This window comes from Haliaeetus albicilla, chromosome 20 (assembly GCF_947461875.1).
Source record: "Haliaeetus albicilla chromosome 20, bHalAlb1.1, whole genome shotgun sequence".
In the NCBI taxonomy this organism is placed as follows: Eukaryota; Metazoa; Chordata; class Aves; order Accipitriformes; family Accipitridae; genus Haliaeetus; species Haliaeetus albicilla.
In genome coordinates, this window is record NC_091502.1 from 5,148,914 (window position 1) to 5,165,906 (window position 16,993).

The window sequence follows — 16,993 nt, forward strand, 5'->3', positions numbered from 1 at the left end:
AAATTATTTTGAAGCTGTATTATCCTAATGATATTAGAGTATTTGTAACCTTTCATTTAACTCCAATAATTCACTTTATTGACATCTCAAAAACTATGCGTATTCATTCAGCACAATACTTCTTTTGTTCTTGAAAAGTGAATAGTTCCAACAAAACAAACAAGACTTTTTAATGTAAACCAGAAGAAAATCCTACACCTTTCTCTTTAGTTGGGTCTCTTCAGTCATTTATTCTTTTTATAAAACATAAAAATATAAGAATTTAAGAATATAAGAATTATAAAAAAGTCTAGACTTTTCTGGGCCAGAACTTTTTTTTATATTAATAAATGTACATGTATGTGTACATACACCTTACAGAGGAGCAATACTGTGGAATAATTGCTTGCTGACTCGTGTATTAACTTAATAAAATGTAAATTATAATAGGCACCTCTGAATGTTTAAAGTACTTCTGAATGGTAACATAAGCAGTGTCCTAAAAATCTGCTTACAAATCAACTGTATGACCGTAAAACGTTACGCATTGTGATACCACTGGTTTATGCTACAAAAGAAAGTAAGTTTCCATTAAGGTAAAAGTTGCCTTGAGTGACTAACATTTAAAATATTTCAAAAGCTACTGTATAGATGGTTACATTTTTAACAAAAGACTAAAACATGAATGCGTACTTAATCCACTGTGAGAAAAGAGCAATTTCAAAGGAAACAATATATTACTATTAAAATTTGAAGGATGGCTAATTAAAATGGCCATAAAACTGGAGCAGCTCTACAGTTTGTGTCTATGATGTTCAAGGGATTCTCTTCACCTAGGGAAAGTTATTGACATGTCTTTTTCACTCTTTTCCATTAAAATATAGAATTAATTGAAGTTCTTCCAAGAATGTAATTTCTACCCAGACAGAAGTAACTGGCTTCAAGAAACTTTTTTTTCAATAAAACATTCAACTGTAGGAACCAGCAAAAAAACCCCAGCAGCCTTCATATATACTAATGAAAAATTAACTGAAGACTTCTCTACTTTTAAAAAAAAAAAACCAACAACTGTACGTACAAGACACAGTATACTGTAAATCTTATCTTAAAAATGAAAGTGATGACTTGCGACCTTGCTGAAATTATATTGCGACCTTCTACTGAAAGTTTCTCAGGAAAAAAAAAAAAAAAAATCTATCACTTGCAGTTCTTACTGATACAATTTCAAACAATTTCCACGGTGAGATTTACTTTTTAAAAAATTTATTCCTGCCAAAGAATACTTACAAATAGAAATCCTTAATGCCTTTGCTTGGATATTAACGCAAGATTGAAAGAAAAGGAAGACAGTTACACAAATCTTTCCAAACGCCCTTCCAGCCTCAGTTAGGTCTGATTTTGGAAGAACATTGAGAGTTCAATGAAAATCATCTGATGGGCAGAACATACAGGCTTCTCATTTGCCAATATACATAGTAAGTTCAAGATATGAAAGAAGCTTCACTACAGTTTGGTTTTATACTACTAGAACAATATACTACAAGTTACAAGAAATTGCTGCTAGTGCTGTGGTAGGTACCAACAGGCTGAGGCAGCAAATATTCAAGGTGATAGATTCTTCTGGGAGACCTGCATTAAATTCTGCAGAGTCTAAATAAATAAGTATTAATTATGAGAAGTCCAATATCACATAAAAAAAGAAAAAAATAACTTTTAAATACAGTGAAACTCATGCATAGCCAAGTACTTACGGAAGCAAATAATTGCATGCACAAACTCAAGCAGATCTCACCAACTTCATTAGTATTTCAATCAGTTAAAACCTTACCAATATTAATATTTACCCACAACAAAATAGAATTAGAAGAAAATAAAGGAAAATGGCTGTATGAAAAGGTGAACATTTATTCCTACTGACTCGTACTGAAGGCAAAAGATGGTACTGAACATGATAGTAACAATGTGGCGAATATGGAACCATGTCTCAGAATTAGACATGCTGTTTTCAATAGCACAATTTATATAAACGCCTATTCACCCGAGCGCCTAAGAAAAAATGGGGTTTGAATAATCTAATTACAATTTTTATCTATCTCTCATACCAGTGATCCTGACAAAAAAAACCCAAACATTTTTAAGCTTTCCCTATGAGACAGTTTAGTGTTCCCCTCTAGTATTCCTGTTGGTATTTTAATAAGAGAAACACCAAAAAGCCTGCTTCAAATTGTTCTTCCTTAGACTTATCTACTAGTAAATGTGGCTCTCCATTCCTGCCTTGGTGAATCTTAATACCCTTCATGAAGAAGTCAAATACTATCTTGAAAGGTAAACTGCAAAGAGAAAGAGCTTCTTTCACCTCAAAATTATTTACATCTAAAAAACGGTGTCATGGTATCATCTCAACATGGAAAGGGCTGTGGGATTTGCAGGTCTTTTGACAACATTCACAGTGACTGTACAACAGGCTACCTACACATACCTGGAGCTCCTGCTGCTATTCTCATTTTAGGTAGAGAAAGAGGTCACATTTACATATCCCTCTTTATTGTTGTATTTTTCACTTCTGGTATTGTTTTTTATTTTTGAAGTTTCATTGCGACTGAGGAAAGGGAAGTGGTAGACTTTGCAATTCATTTGAGACAGTGCTCAAAGATATTTTGAGATTAACACTTCTAATAAAGCTTTGTAGCATGCAATGTATTTGAATTAAAAGCTAGGTTGTATTTTGAATATAAGAATTCATGCAGATGAACAGGATCAAAGAAAGGGCATCAAGCATGAACTCTCATTAAGGACTCAGTGTCTAGTTTTTTTGATTCAATGGAAGTTTACAACTTAATGAAGCAGGATTTCATTAAGCTCGTGTATACAAATCAGCTGGTCTACAACATAAACACTTTAAAAACCAGAGGAAATGAATAAATGTTCTGTACATAGTTTCTTACCTTTGCCTACAAATTTACTCATCTATAACCATATATCTATGCCTCTAAGGCTCGTAAAACATTCAGAGGTCAAAAACTAAGCATTTACCATTTTATTACTATAATGTTTTGTACATTAGAGACACTCTAGACTACTAGGTACACTTTTAGGAATGACTAAATGAAGTAAATAATAAAACCAGACTATTTTAATAACTTCTTTCAAGCAGCACCCTTATATTATATATAGGATATTATATATGTCCTATATATTTCTTTCAAGCTATCAGGTCATTAGCATTGTGGCTGTGTATTTCCAAATTGATTACATCTGCTTAATACCCTAAACAACTTTAGAGCCATAAGTTCTTTCTCCTCAATTTTATTTGGGATAAAACTACTTTTACAACCTCTTTGCCTTCTTCCTCTCTTGTATTATTCTGGCATGACTGTGGAACTTTCTCAGCAGAACGGCTGTACCATACTTGACGCAGGAGGCCAAAACAAGCTCTCGGTGCCTTAGGCCACTCAAACCACCTCAGCTGAAAGTGGTCCATTTCCAGCTGAGGTCCTGAGCTCCAAGAACTACACTCTCGTGGCCCATCATGAATGGAGATGCGTCCACTGGACACAAGCACATCACCTTCATGCTCCTGGCTCCTAAGCCTGCAGGTTCAGGCTGGCAGCAAAAATGGGATCTTTTACTTTCTGCATAAGCTCAGAGCATTTCCATCGATGACAAAGGCATCACTCTTTAGCTATAACCTAGCTTAAGCAAATCCAAGCCAGACAAAGGATTTTCTCTGCTGGGAGCTATACATCTGTTCTCTCTCAAATTTAACACAGCAATGATGTCTTATCACTTCGAGGACATTCATTAATTTCTTTCATATGCTTTGTTGCATATTTTAATGGCGCTATTAGTCTGTAACTGCTACATAGACCTGGAAAAGATAAGCTTGTTAGCAGAAGTACTATTTGAAGATTGTCAACAACTCACTAAATTTCCCACACAAATGATAAACAGGATGTGTTTGCTAGCAAAGGAATGGGAGGAGCAAAAATAGGGTATTATCCAAGGGAGCTTAAGGAAATAAGGTTTTGAGAGGGTGAAGGAGATCTGTTCAAAGCTCTCCAACAGGACAATTTTCTCCAGCTATTTGTCTAACTCACATTTTATCTCACTATGTTTCTGTATTCTATTAAAGGCTACCAAGATGAAGGCTGACTGTGTTGAGATTATGCTAGAAAGCACTTACCTAAGTAAATACACATGAAAGTAAGAGTAACCTTCTTCCATGCTATGCCCTAATGGATATGTCAGGTGTGGATACAACAAGTTATCTAGTAAAGTACGTTAGGTTTCAGTTGTCTTTTTTTCCAGTATTTCTGCAGTACTGTTGATAAGACAGGCGGAACAAATATTTTCCAGGGACAATTAATTTTGTGAATGGTTATCTATGAAATACTAGATGTCAAAAGTGGTTTTGATTTACACCTACCTTTAGCGAAATCTCAGAAATCAGAGATGTGAAAGAACTTCATTTTTTCCATCCTCAAGAGGGAAATCAAAGGATTTTTCTCACCATTTACCTACTTTGTTACAGGTGAATTAAACTATGGAACTTCTAACAAATTATTCCTACTACATTTCCTTATTTCTTATGAAATATTGATTTCCTCCAGTACCTTGTAAGCTCCTATAAGCAACCTTAATCTCATGCAAATGCTTAAATCTTACACGTTTCCTGAAAGTTATTCTACTGGAGAATATACACCATTTAACTGGAAGGAGACTTACCTTTATTTAAAGGAAAATTCTTATAAACTCTTTAATGGTTTTCATTTGAATTTGTTTCCACTTATTGAAAGCTAACAGATCCCAAGAATAATTTTTAATTACCATTTCATAACACATTTAAAAGTTGGTTTTTTTATTCTGTTATCCAGTATGACCTAAATGGTGACGTTTTCCCACACATAAATACTGCTTTCTTATTTAAGAGCCTAATCTTTTAGAAAGAGCACCTCCTAACTCACCTTGAGGTAACAGAAGGGTTTTTTGGATGTATACTATTGATAGCTAAACCATTTAAATAAAAATAAATGTCTATGAGTATTATTTACACAGGACGTTTAGGTTTACAAAATTCACTCAGTGTAGAGAAAGAAGCTTCTAGTGAAATTAAGAGCACCCAACCCAGATTCCTACTCTGAACTATTCTCTTTTTAATTATACAAGAAGAGCAGGGAAACAAGGCAGCTTTGCCTGAAGTTAGCTCTTGTGAATTCTCCCCTATCCCTCTCATCCATAAACAATTTGTACCTAGCTAGTTTTCAGCATTGGCATCTATATTTCTAGGAGCTCAAATTGTTGTACGAACTTCTTTCATCAACAGAGTTGTCCTTTCAAGTATTACTTACAGATAGTAAAGAAATTGGACTGTGAAGGATCCCTCTGAGATCCCACTGGACACTTTCCAAAAGTAGATCATTTTACTGTATTCTATTTACTCCTTTATACACTTTTCAATCCAGGTGACAAGGCTGAGAGGCATATAAACACAACAGTTTTCCAATAAGACTGTACAGCACAATATAGTATGAAGCAGACACAGTACTGCAACATGTTAATTTGGTCAGCAGAAGCATCATTCGCTTTCCTAGCCTGTTCCAATAGTTATAACATGCGAGCTAAGTGCTGGCTTCTTTCACATTGACACTGAGATTTATCCCCTGGCATCAGGAGAGAGTAAAGTTCCGTTTAAGAGATGGTAAGTGCCAATACTGGTTTAAAAAACACCAAACAATTACAATATTTGCCCCTCTGCCTTTTGGCAGCTTCCTAATGCTTCTTGTCCGTCGCAACAGATTGCCAAAGGTTTAAGTAAACATAGAAACTTGCTGAAGGATCTGCGATGTGCAATATCCAGATCTGCCGATGGTTATATCTTAAAACTATTTCATTTTATTTAAAAAAATAAATTATTAGAATGAAGCTAACTTTTTAAGATCAGAAGTCCAAAAGATGCATGAAGACCTTGAACTTCTTAAGTGTAAAAAAAAATAAAAATCTTGTCACTCACTCAGAATTGTATGACTGCATGGAACACATTTCAGTAAGAGTTTTAAACGTGGGAAATATAAAATAGGTCTTAAAAGTGAGATTACATATGATAGACACAATAACAATTAACACTACTTTGCAAGAGAAATTATTTTAGAATATGCTTATCTTCTACTTTTTAAGTCCTCATACACTCATTAACATTGAAAATAATTACTTCTAGATTACTTAACTCTAGTAGTCTAGAAACAAATCAAAAGAGCAGATCAATGTGTGATAATCAGAGCACACATTCGCTGTAGACTGCAGTGCATTTCTAGACTAGGGGTAGTTTAAATGATCTTCAGATACTGCTCTGGCAAGAACCCCATAGAGCACAGTATGTGATAGCTCAGCACCCCTTTTCCCCAAAAAGGGCAGGGTAAGTTAGGCTGAGTTCATTTCAGTGCTGCTGTGGCTGAACAAATTTCACAGCCTGCAGTGTGATTTCTATACTACTGGAAGATAAATCCCAAGTTCCTGCACTTTTATATGCTTGAAGGCTGTCTTAAAATTAAAAGCTAAAGTAGGAGGTGGCTACATTTTTACCCAATAAACCTGATCACTATCTATACAGGGTTATGTCTGGCATTAAGTTAAAAGAAGCAACTGTACTGCAAATCATTACTCTCAACTTACCTGGTGCTAGCCCAGCAGTAGCAGGACTTCCCATGGAGGGGTGAGAGAACAAGGCTTGAGAGAAGGCAGACATACTTGACTGGGATACATTACTCAGCCTGGAGGTTGATCCTCCTTTAGGAATAAACTCACTTGCAGAAGGATTTGGTGTCTGTTTAAAAACAAACGTAAATTAAATGTTTATTTTAAGTGTGAAGAGATGGACAGTGCCTATTTGGTAGAAAATACTTTCTAGGCAAGCCTACCAAGTGCAGAGGATATTTTTAAGATACATATAGCTTGCTGACAAGAACAGCAAGTACTGGAAGCTGGTCTGCACAAACTAACTTAAAGGTTTTTCTAGCTTACATCTGAAGTAGCATTAGCAGTCGTTCCATATGAACAGCTGATATATGAGCTCATATAAACACTTTGCAAAAGGCTTTCCATATGCATTACATTATAAAGTTGGAGAACAGTCTTGACACCGAGAAAGCCTTGCCACTGCTGCACAGACTGTTCCTACATGACTTTAGAGACTTCATCTCAAATTAAGTAGCACTTTCAAATTAAAGCAGTAAAAATGATTCCTGCTAAAGAATTCATCCCTGCCTCCATTCCAAATAGGCTTTTTTCTGAAGTTAACTTCTGTTTTCATCACCTATTCCACTTACGTAGCACCTTAATAAAGAGGTTTAATTTGGTACCACAGAAACAATAGCAGCAGAGTGACCATCAAACACTCATTATCTATTAGTACATAAAATATATCACACAATCAACTTTTAATTTCTATTAAAATCTGTGCACAGGGTTTTGTAGTTTTGGGTTGGATTTTTTATTTGTTTTGGGGTAGAGAGGGTTAGAAAAAGAAAATCCTAATTAGAGCTCAAAAGGCAAAAAGCTTATTACTGGACAGCCAATTATAAAAGACATTAGTAGAAGAAAAAAGAAATTAAGCCAAGAAATAAAACCAATTATTACATGAACACACTGAAAAGCCTGAAGATTATTAACTGTCAAAGTTAAGTTTATTAAGTAATCTTCAGAGTACCTCTCAAAAGCACCTAAACAAAAGTAGTAAAATGAGAAGATATTAACAACTCCCAATAGACAAAGGATACTGTCAAGATAATCCATAATGTTTTTTTAAAGCAAATTATATTGGATCACTTTGGGTTTAGGTAGTTTTAAAATTACCAAATATATCAACTGTTAGTTAAATTACCAATATTGATTTTTACCAATATGAATGAAGTAGCATCACAGAAGTTAACTTAGTGCCAAATTAGAAAAGTGTGATTACAGAAGACTAATTTAGACTACTTTAAAAGAAAATTATTTGAAATGTTTTTTTTTTTTTTGTTAATTTATTTTTAATATCTTTATTTGAATACTTCAGCCAAATATCATACTACTAATGTATTTCAAAGCACCGGAAAAGAAAGAGGATTCTAAAAGCTGTAAAATCAAAGAGGATGCTCAGGTTTAAAAGCAAATGGTAAGAATATTCCACCTTTAATCACACAGTAAATTTTAACCACTAACCACCTTATGATGTTATATATTAGTCATGTGCATGAGTCTGAATATTCAAAGAACACCTATAACCAAATACGTACACTAGTGAAGTAAAACACTTAGATTTACATGGGTAAAAAGCTCATAAGGATCATAAAACTCTACAATCACATTTAGTTAAGGAAAACTTGCTAAGGTATACACTAATGCAGCAAAACAAAGGTAAGTTACATTATACAGACTGAAAACAAATAACTGATATATTTAAACTCAAAAAGGTAATATTCTGGACTTATCTGAATTTTAGGTACAGGAATAACAAAGAGAATGGTGTTCCTCTAGATAAAATCTGGCATGCAACAATTCAGCCAAATCTGCACTGAAGATGGAGAAAATGACAGAGGTGGTAAAGAGCCAAGTACAATTTGTCCAGGTAGGAATACAGCTGAAAAGTCATCATCAACCAAAACAAGAGCAAGGGACAGAACTTGTAGCATTCTTGCTAAAAACACAACATTTCAAAGAACTACATGAATCTAAGTTTTCATACTGCTAAAACCAGCCATGACACATGCACAGCCCTACCACACCTAAATACTGTGTCAACTGGGCAACAAGGGCAGGACATGGCAAAAAAACTTGAAGGATGCAAGTGGAGAGAAAGACACCTTCTAGAAAATAACCTCAGCATTTCCTACAGCAACTGAGAGAGTTCCCAAAATCCCATCCACACCATTCTGGCTAAACTCTTGCCACTTTCACCAACGGATTCAAACAATGCCTAGAGAACAGGGCTGCTTGGTATTTCTAAATGCATTCTGCAAGTTTTCATAGACCAGTTTTTGTCTCTAAAAGTTACTTAAATATCCACCATCATTTTAAAACGAAGTTGCTTGAGAGCTCCACTTTAACTGGTAGGTGTTTTAGTTTATCCAAGTGAGAGAGTCAAACTCGGGAAGCTGCTAGAGCAGTTTGGGTTTATGCTGTAGAATTATGAACAGCAGTGGGTCAAGCCCGACGGAAATTCAGTTTTCATTCAATTTTTTTGTGTCACAATTCAGGATCAGAATCAAAGCCTGATAAGATTAAGTTCTTTCTATATAACTTCGATGAAAGTATTTTATATGAGTAAACAGCTTTGATTTGCATAGCTAGACCCTTTACTATAAAAGCCTGTTTTACCTCTCTGTGATGTTACAAACATGAAGTTGTAATCCAAGACTATCCCCATTGGTAAAAAAGTGATTTAAATTTTTGTTCCAATTTTAAAAGATCTTTCCACTTTCAAGCTGTTTTCTATATACAGAAAAATTCCTGAGCTCCACAGCCACCAGCCAGAATGAACTAACCATAAACTAGTACAACAAAATTCAGTAATTTGTGGCCAAAACTAGTTAATACTTTGTCAGAAAATTTGAAGCTTAAGTCTCACACCACATTTAAATACTTTACATCTATGTGAAGTTGCAGTTCTTAATACGTTTCCAAAAGCACACAAGTTTTCATCTGAAGTGAAACACTAATTTTTCTGTATACACTTTGCTTCCAACAAAATAATAAAAAAATATATATCCCAAACACTTTCATAGCATGTGGGCTAGAATAAGTGACTAGACTAGACTAAGCAAGGGAATGGAATATCACAACAGTTCTTTAATATTTAATCTTTTCATTATTTTTCAAACTTTGTAGACAACCTACTCTGCACCAATGAGCATTCAAACATGCCAAAATGAGGAAGCCACATTCTTAATGGCCAATGATTCAAAAAATTATATTCCTGGCCTGGAAAAACATCCAGCTTTCACTCTGGCAACTCATAACACAAAGTGTAAATTCCAGTGCTAGTTTTACATTTGGAACAATGGTAAGCTTGAAAATCTGTCTACAAGGGGACTATGCTTTAAAATACTACAGGGCATTTTTACAGTTTTTCTGCTAGAATCTTACCGAACTTCCCAAAATGAAGTTGAGTAAAAAAATCTTTAATTTTTATAAGAATGAAAATAATCTGTAACTAATCAGTGAAAAACATTTTCTTCATTCTGTATTATGTTTAAATTTCCTACAAGCACAGCTTTAAAACAAATTTCACTTAATTAGTCATTAATTCCTCACCTCAGAGTAATTTATTCGTGCTAGACCAGGCTTAAAATTTTAAATCTGAGTAAATCAGGATTGGTAAAAAAAGGTAGAGAAAACAGGTATTGAAGACTTTTATTAGGCCTTGGGAGTAACTAAAAGAATGGAGATGCAAGAAACACTTAGAGGACGTGTACTCAATTATGCAATACTGTGATGTTAAAAAAAAAAGCAGCAAATGCATTTTCTAAAGCCCAAACAAGAAATGCAAAACCGGCTAGCACTGTCAGCACTATGCAACAAACTAAAGACTGCATTTTCAGTTTCAAATGCAAACATCCTATAAAAAGGCACATACAAAATTATTTCAAAACATTAATTAATATGTTTTCAACAAACAGCATTAAACAGAAACAAGTACAGCTTTGTCAGCTGTTAGGTTTGCCTAGAAACCCACCTAAAGTAACTTCCAACTCACACATTTACTAAAATAACCACCATTCCTTTTTCCTCTCAACCTGGCCAGTTTAAATCACATCCCCCTTCTTCCAGTACATTCATAAAAATACTGTCAAACTAAAGCAGGGAAGCAACTTCCCTAGGCATTATGTGAATTAATACTTGCATCATGCATTCTTACCAGAATGATTCCATGAAGAAATTTCACCAAAATACCCTATTTTCAGGTGCTTTATGTCTGTACTCTCTCAAAGAGAGAAGAGCCTCTTTTCAGTCAGCTTTGCAAAGAAACTTCCGAAGATAGACCACAAAACTGAGTCCATCCAGCTCCACGTACAAAAACAATTTCTACACTTCTGTACATTAGAGAATGCAAGATGTTATAAAACACATACAAATACAGTCCAAATGAAGGCTGAATTTAGTCATGATGCAATTAGTAAGGATGGAACCACAAGAGAAATAAAAAAAAAAAAAAAAGGTGGGGAGGACTATAAAAGAACTCATTTGTGTCACCATTCAGCACCGAGTTTATCTGTCTGATGGCTTTTATGCTTTTAAAGATACAAAAGGAAATACAATTAAAATGTAGTGTGGAGGGGAAGAAACAAATATTTCCTGGGTACCACTGAAAAACAATTCAAGGCTCCTTAAAGGAAGGTGCAGATGAAAGTAAAGAGCAAGCCAAGGATCTCAGCTGAAGACCATTGCTGGGAGGACTACGCAGCAGCATGCAGCATGAGGAGTTGCACATATCAAGAGATTTCCATAATGCAGAAGTAAAATGAAAAAATCCCTGTTTCATCAACTCTCAGTATGTATGATTTGTTTTTATGCTCCTCAGTGATAAGCTCCCAAGACCCCACTGCTGCATTCATTCATAAATGAATCCTTGAAGTGCCATTAAGTACAGAAGTACGCTGTAACACAGGGATGCACAAGTTATAGAGCCTTTGGAAGGTCATGCAGGGATCCCACAGTAGAACTGGAAACCACCCTTTTCTCTCATTTCCAGCATCTCACCCCCCCCGAAGAGCTGTACAGCAGCAGCAGAGCCACCACCTCAGTTTGGTGGCTGTAACACTACTTCGTTAGATCAGTTCTCGTCCCACGTTCAACCAAAGCCAGCTACCTAAAGCAAAAAGTAGGCCAATTTCATTTTATTTTGGAAGAATCTGCTCTGCACTTACCATTCTAAAAACTGGATACAAGTCTTTTTGTTCTCTTTTTATGTTCTCCTTCACCTCCAAATTCATGCTGATCTGTTCTGACATCCCAAATTGCACAATCTTGTAATGGTTACAGAAAACCACTACTAAACTATGCCCACGCTATAAAGCAGGGCAGTCCTCTACCAGTCTATTTTTGGCATAGTTTTCAGAATATCTCTTAGGAATCCAAAAACATGCAAAAGCATTGCTTGGTTTTTTATGCGTAGTTATTTTGTTGTTGGTTTTGGGGGGTTCTTTTTAAATTGGCAGATGTCCCATACAAGGAGCTTCACTTTACGTAGAGAGCATCGTTGCAACCCCTCCGTTTCCAGGATTCCTTGTTAACTATGACATCAGGGAAGGACACATTCTGCGATGTCAGAGCAGCCCCGCAGACACTGGAGGTCACCAAGGGCGTCAAAGCAAGTCTCTTTCCCTCCCACTACTGAATTTGTGCAACATGCTACCTTATCACAATTACTGTGACAAGTCATCACATCACCCGTACAATAATCCCTAACAAATTTCAATTCATCAACATCATTAGCCGTATTGTTCTACTGCTCTTGCAGAAGAGTTAGAGACAATTTCATTACAACTGGGTAAAATTTGTTGGCTAAAGATTTGTTTCTTTTTAAACCAGAACATATGCTCAGACAAATAAAACTACTAGCAAAGTTTGTTATATTTGGCAAGCAGATCTCACTAAAAAGTAAACCTGTAAAGATTTGGAATATTTCCACATTTCTTTAACAAAAATCCTTCAAGGAATTGTAAAAACTCTAAAGTTTTAAAAGTCCATGTTCTTGATGCAAAGTATTTGAAAAATTCATTTCTATGTGGGGTTTTTTGTTCAAGAAACAAACAAAAAAATTAGTTATTCATGGTGCTTAAGAACTGATCTGTATAACTAAAAGTGTATCTATTCCTACTATTTTAAGGAGAATTACCATTTGCTATTATAATATGTATCATGTGGTGGTGTAGTAGCTCAGGACATTTCCTAATATAGGGTCGGACATCACTGTAGAACAAACTTTGGTTTGTTTTGTTAGGTTTTTTTGGGTTGGGTTTTTTTCGCTTTTTTAATGCGCAACTCAGAATACAATTCACTCTGTGGACTTCACTTTTAATCATGTAACACAGTATTTAAAGAAAATAGATCTGGATTATAAATTCATAGTCATGCATGAGAAACAGCTGTACTGTTTTAAAATGCATGTTGTAAACTACCTTGCTTTTTAAAAAAGCCACTTCTTGGACAAAAATCTCTAAACATTGCACCATGAAATAGTGTATTCCCACGTCTTAAAATCATATATTTGGAAGAGTGGACATTGAAAGAGACACATGAGCTTCCATACCTGCCCAGCATTGCAAGCCCTCAGCAATTCTGAGATGTAATTCTGCTTTCTCATCTTCAAACACAAACAAAAAAAACATACCCTCAAACAGATGTGCCTCCATCATAATTTAACCTTTCTACTTTTTGCTTTGCACTCACCATTGGCCAAAATTTAGTTTGTATAACCTATATTCACACCTGCAAAAATTTCTAAACAGCCTGTATTTCAAAACACAGAAGAGCAACGCTATTTGTGGATCACATACATAATCAAGTAGGAAAAAAAAGGTCAATCTGAAATCTCAGTATTAAACTACCCATTTTTACGTAGTTTCATGTTCCAAACTTTGCCAGCCATTTTTTGTGCTTTTATAATTAAAATTTCCTATTTTTAACAATTCTCAAGCTTTGTTTTAATGGTAACTTAGAAAATGTTCACACTACAATATAAAGATTTACAATGATCAGAATGAAAACATCAAGACAAAATTTGGTTTCTCATCTGTGTAGAGCTTTATATATCCTCATAACCTCACTTGCAGCCTGTTTTTACACTTTTCCCTATTCAGTCTTGCCAGACTCGTGTTTCTCTGCAATCCCTCCTTTTTCTCCTCCAATTCTATTTCCAATAGCTGGAACATTCTTCTGTTCTTATTTCCACCACATATGTGTATACATGCTTTCCTTAAGACCCACATCTCCATGAGAAGCTATGTAATTGTACCGTATAATAGAAAATATTACGCTGTACGTAGTTTAAATCAATTACACAGCTGAGATTCTGGCACAATAAAGGAGCCTGGAATTGCACCCTTGAAAAGCCACGTGCTCTGCACCCAATCCCAAGCTATTCCCACTAATCTCAGAAAGCCAGGGGACCTTGAGCTTCCCTTTGCCACGCTTCCAACACAACTTTGGAGGGCACAGGTACTGAGAAGACAATTGCTCCTGGCCAGAAGCTCCAAGTCTCAGACTACTGGCTCTCCAGCCTCCAGAAACATTAAGTTGTTCTGCTCTATTCTAAGTGGAATAGAACAATGACAAGCCTTGCAGGGACACTGAACAGCAGAGAAAATAATGCAGGGCATGAGTACAAACGAGGCTTCTCCTGCCCTTTAACATCCACCTGAACTTCAAAGACCAATTCCCTGATTCTCTCTTCTCAGAGCAACTGTCTACTAATTATGGTTTACACTCCCGTTAGATACACATGATAAAGTCAATCTGTCAGTCTTCTCTCCCTTGAGAAAAGTAATGCTTCACAGGCTCCAACCACGCCTCTGCAACCTTACCTGGTCCTTCTACCGATATTTCTTTTATGCTTCATCTTTTCTCCACCACTGGGTGTGCTGCTGCCCCAGCAGCAAAAGGGCCAAGACAGACTTGAGCCCAAATGCTCCTACACAATGTAGCATCAGTTTGCCTGCATCATGCTGCCCATGACTCCCAATTCCAGTAACACAAAGATGTCCAAATATCAAGTAATCAATACTGGTTTTGCATTTGGCAGGGCTCCCATACTAACTTCATGTTGGCCCTTACATGGCAGAAATTTAGTGAACTGAAAGAAACTCTTAAGGTGCCACAAATTCTAGTTGTAAGTCTGTTGTCAATTTACCCACCTCACTCGGAAAACATCAAAAAGAACATAACCCTTATAGAAAGACTAAAGCAACGATCTCTGGAGAATCAAAAGCACTGCACGAGTGCAAAACAGTATTAGCAGCAGCGTTGCAGTTCCCACCACTATAATAATTTCAATCTACACCCCATTTTAAGGGACATGGAGCAGATTCCTCCTAGACTAGAATTATCCTTCATTATCATCCCAAGAATAACCTGCTACTTCTGTACAGAGATGCTCAAATCCAGCTGTACCTTCCCCCCTCTTAAGGAGCTGAAGAAAATTCAGGAATAAAGTAACAATAAAGTTTAACAAACAAGCTGAGCAATATAAACTATCCCAACATAAAAATCAAGAATTTACACTTTCTGATCATGGTAGTGACATCTTCAAATTCTGTGCTGAGTGAACTTATTTGCATTAAGTGTCAATCATTTTAACAAAGATTACTCATTTTGCCAGTAGAAACCTTCTTCATGTGATAATTAAAATAAAAGGTTGTGTTTGTTTGCTTTTAGAATACATTTAGTGATTACTTTTGCTCCTCCTCTGGAGATTATAACATAATCAAGCAATGTACATAGCACAGCACTGGGTGAAGAGAATAAAACATCTCCGAGCCACTCTCCTGGAGGGCCACTATGCCTACTTTGTGAAATAAATATTTGATCTGATCTCAACCCGTATTTGGAGTAACTGCTTCTAACATAGCCCAAAAATTAAAATAAAGCATCCAAAATACTGAAAAAGTGACTAGTAAAAAATAATTTTACCTGTAAATTGTTTTCTGTGACTCTGTTCCACCAAACCATATTGATGGGTACTCCTGTTTTACACCTGTCAGCCAGACAGCCGATAGGGTTCTTTGATTTTCTTGCTTTTGATCCCACCGGAACTATCCTCTCATCCAGCATCCCCAGTCGATACTTCCTGGGCTACGAAAAAGAAGGAGAGAAACCAGGCCACTCCTAACAACCCTCATCTACAGCTACACTAAAACAGGTATTACACTGTGATATGATTTCTGGATTGGTGGAATAGGAAACAATTTGCAAGTAAAATTTATCTGAGACTGTTTCCTTTCAATCCTGACTATTTGGTTATAATAAACAATACTTTAAAAAAAAAAAAGAAAATAACCTTCAGGGACTACTAATTATTTGTAAGCGAAACTGTCCATCACAAGTCAGCCACCGAAATAGGAGTATAAATTGGAGAATTCTGTAAAAAGGAGGAATTGTTTAAAAAAATCCATATTTCTCAAATAGATACCTTCAATCACATCATAATAATGAACACTTCCCTTGAGATTTCTATCAAACAAGAAATTAACATTGGCTTTTGTATGCTTCTTTTTAAATCCAAATTCTCCAAGACTCATATCCTGAAGACCTGCTTTTAAAAATCAGGTAGAACAGAGTAGCCAATTGCAGCAGAACTCAATGAGAAAAACATTTCTGCTCAAGTTAATATTCAAAAGACTAATGTCAGCTACTGTCTTAAGTGAAAACAAACAACAATTACCATGATAAATGCACTGGAAACTGACTTAAAATTGAGAAAATAAAACATGCTTGAGGAAGTAACATGCATGAGGTACTTGCACCTCAATAGAAGTGACATTTCTATTACATTGGCAATGATCTCTACAAATGAAACTATTCATAAGCATGATATGAACATTAAATTAAAAAAAGCACACTGTAAAAAAACCAACCAAACCACAACAATCTGTTAAAGGCTTTCAAACAGCTAAAGTACAGAAGTTCCCCAGGTTGCTCTATGCTTTCAAACCTATGTGTATCTACCTAGATAGCAAATACCACCAAAAGAATTATTTCAGTATCTATGCATATATAGACCATCAACAATTGGACCAAATTGCAGGGGTTGGTCTGTTTTTCTTTTGCTGTGGGGTTTTTTTTTTGGTTTTTTTGTGGGTTTTTTATTGTGAAAATGCAACTATCATCATCTGGATATAGACCACTTTTTAAGTAATCAAAACTTAACTTACCTTTATTCAGATATCTACTTCATCTGGCACCTTAGAAATCTTAGCAAAGTGTACCTTGATATGCATTTTAAAAATTGTTCCTCAGGAAACAAGGTGAGAATCTAATTGGA

General features: G+C 35.5%; 1 protein-coding gene across 8 annotated transcripts in view; it reads right to left on the reverse strand.

Moving 5' to 3' along the window:
* PAN3 (poly(A) specific ribonuclease subunit PAN3) overlaps positions 1 to 16,993 on the reverse strand; it is an 82,958-nt gene that overhangs the window by 30,585 nt on the left and 35,380 nt on the right. For 5 of the 8 annotated variants that reach the window (XM_069808078.1, XM_069808082.1, XM_069808079.1 and 2 more), the window contains 2 exons: positions 15,643 to 15,804; positions 6,649 to 6,799 (listed from right to left, as the gene is read on the reverse strand). In XM_069808078.1, coding sequence (XP_069664179.1) covers positions 6,649 to 6,799; positions 15,643 to 15,804 — 313 coding nt within the window. The remainder of the gene's footprint in view (positions 1 to 6,648; positions 6,800 to 15,642; positions 15,805 to 16,993) is intronic. The other 3 variants (XM_069808083.1, XM_069808080.1, XM_069808085.1) reach the window with 1 other exon arrangement.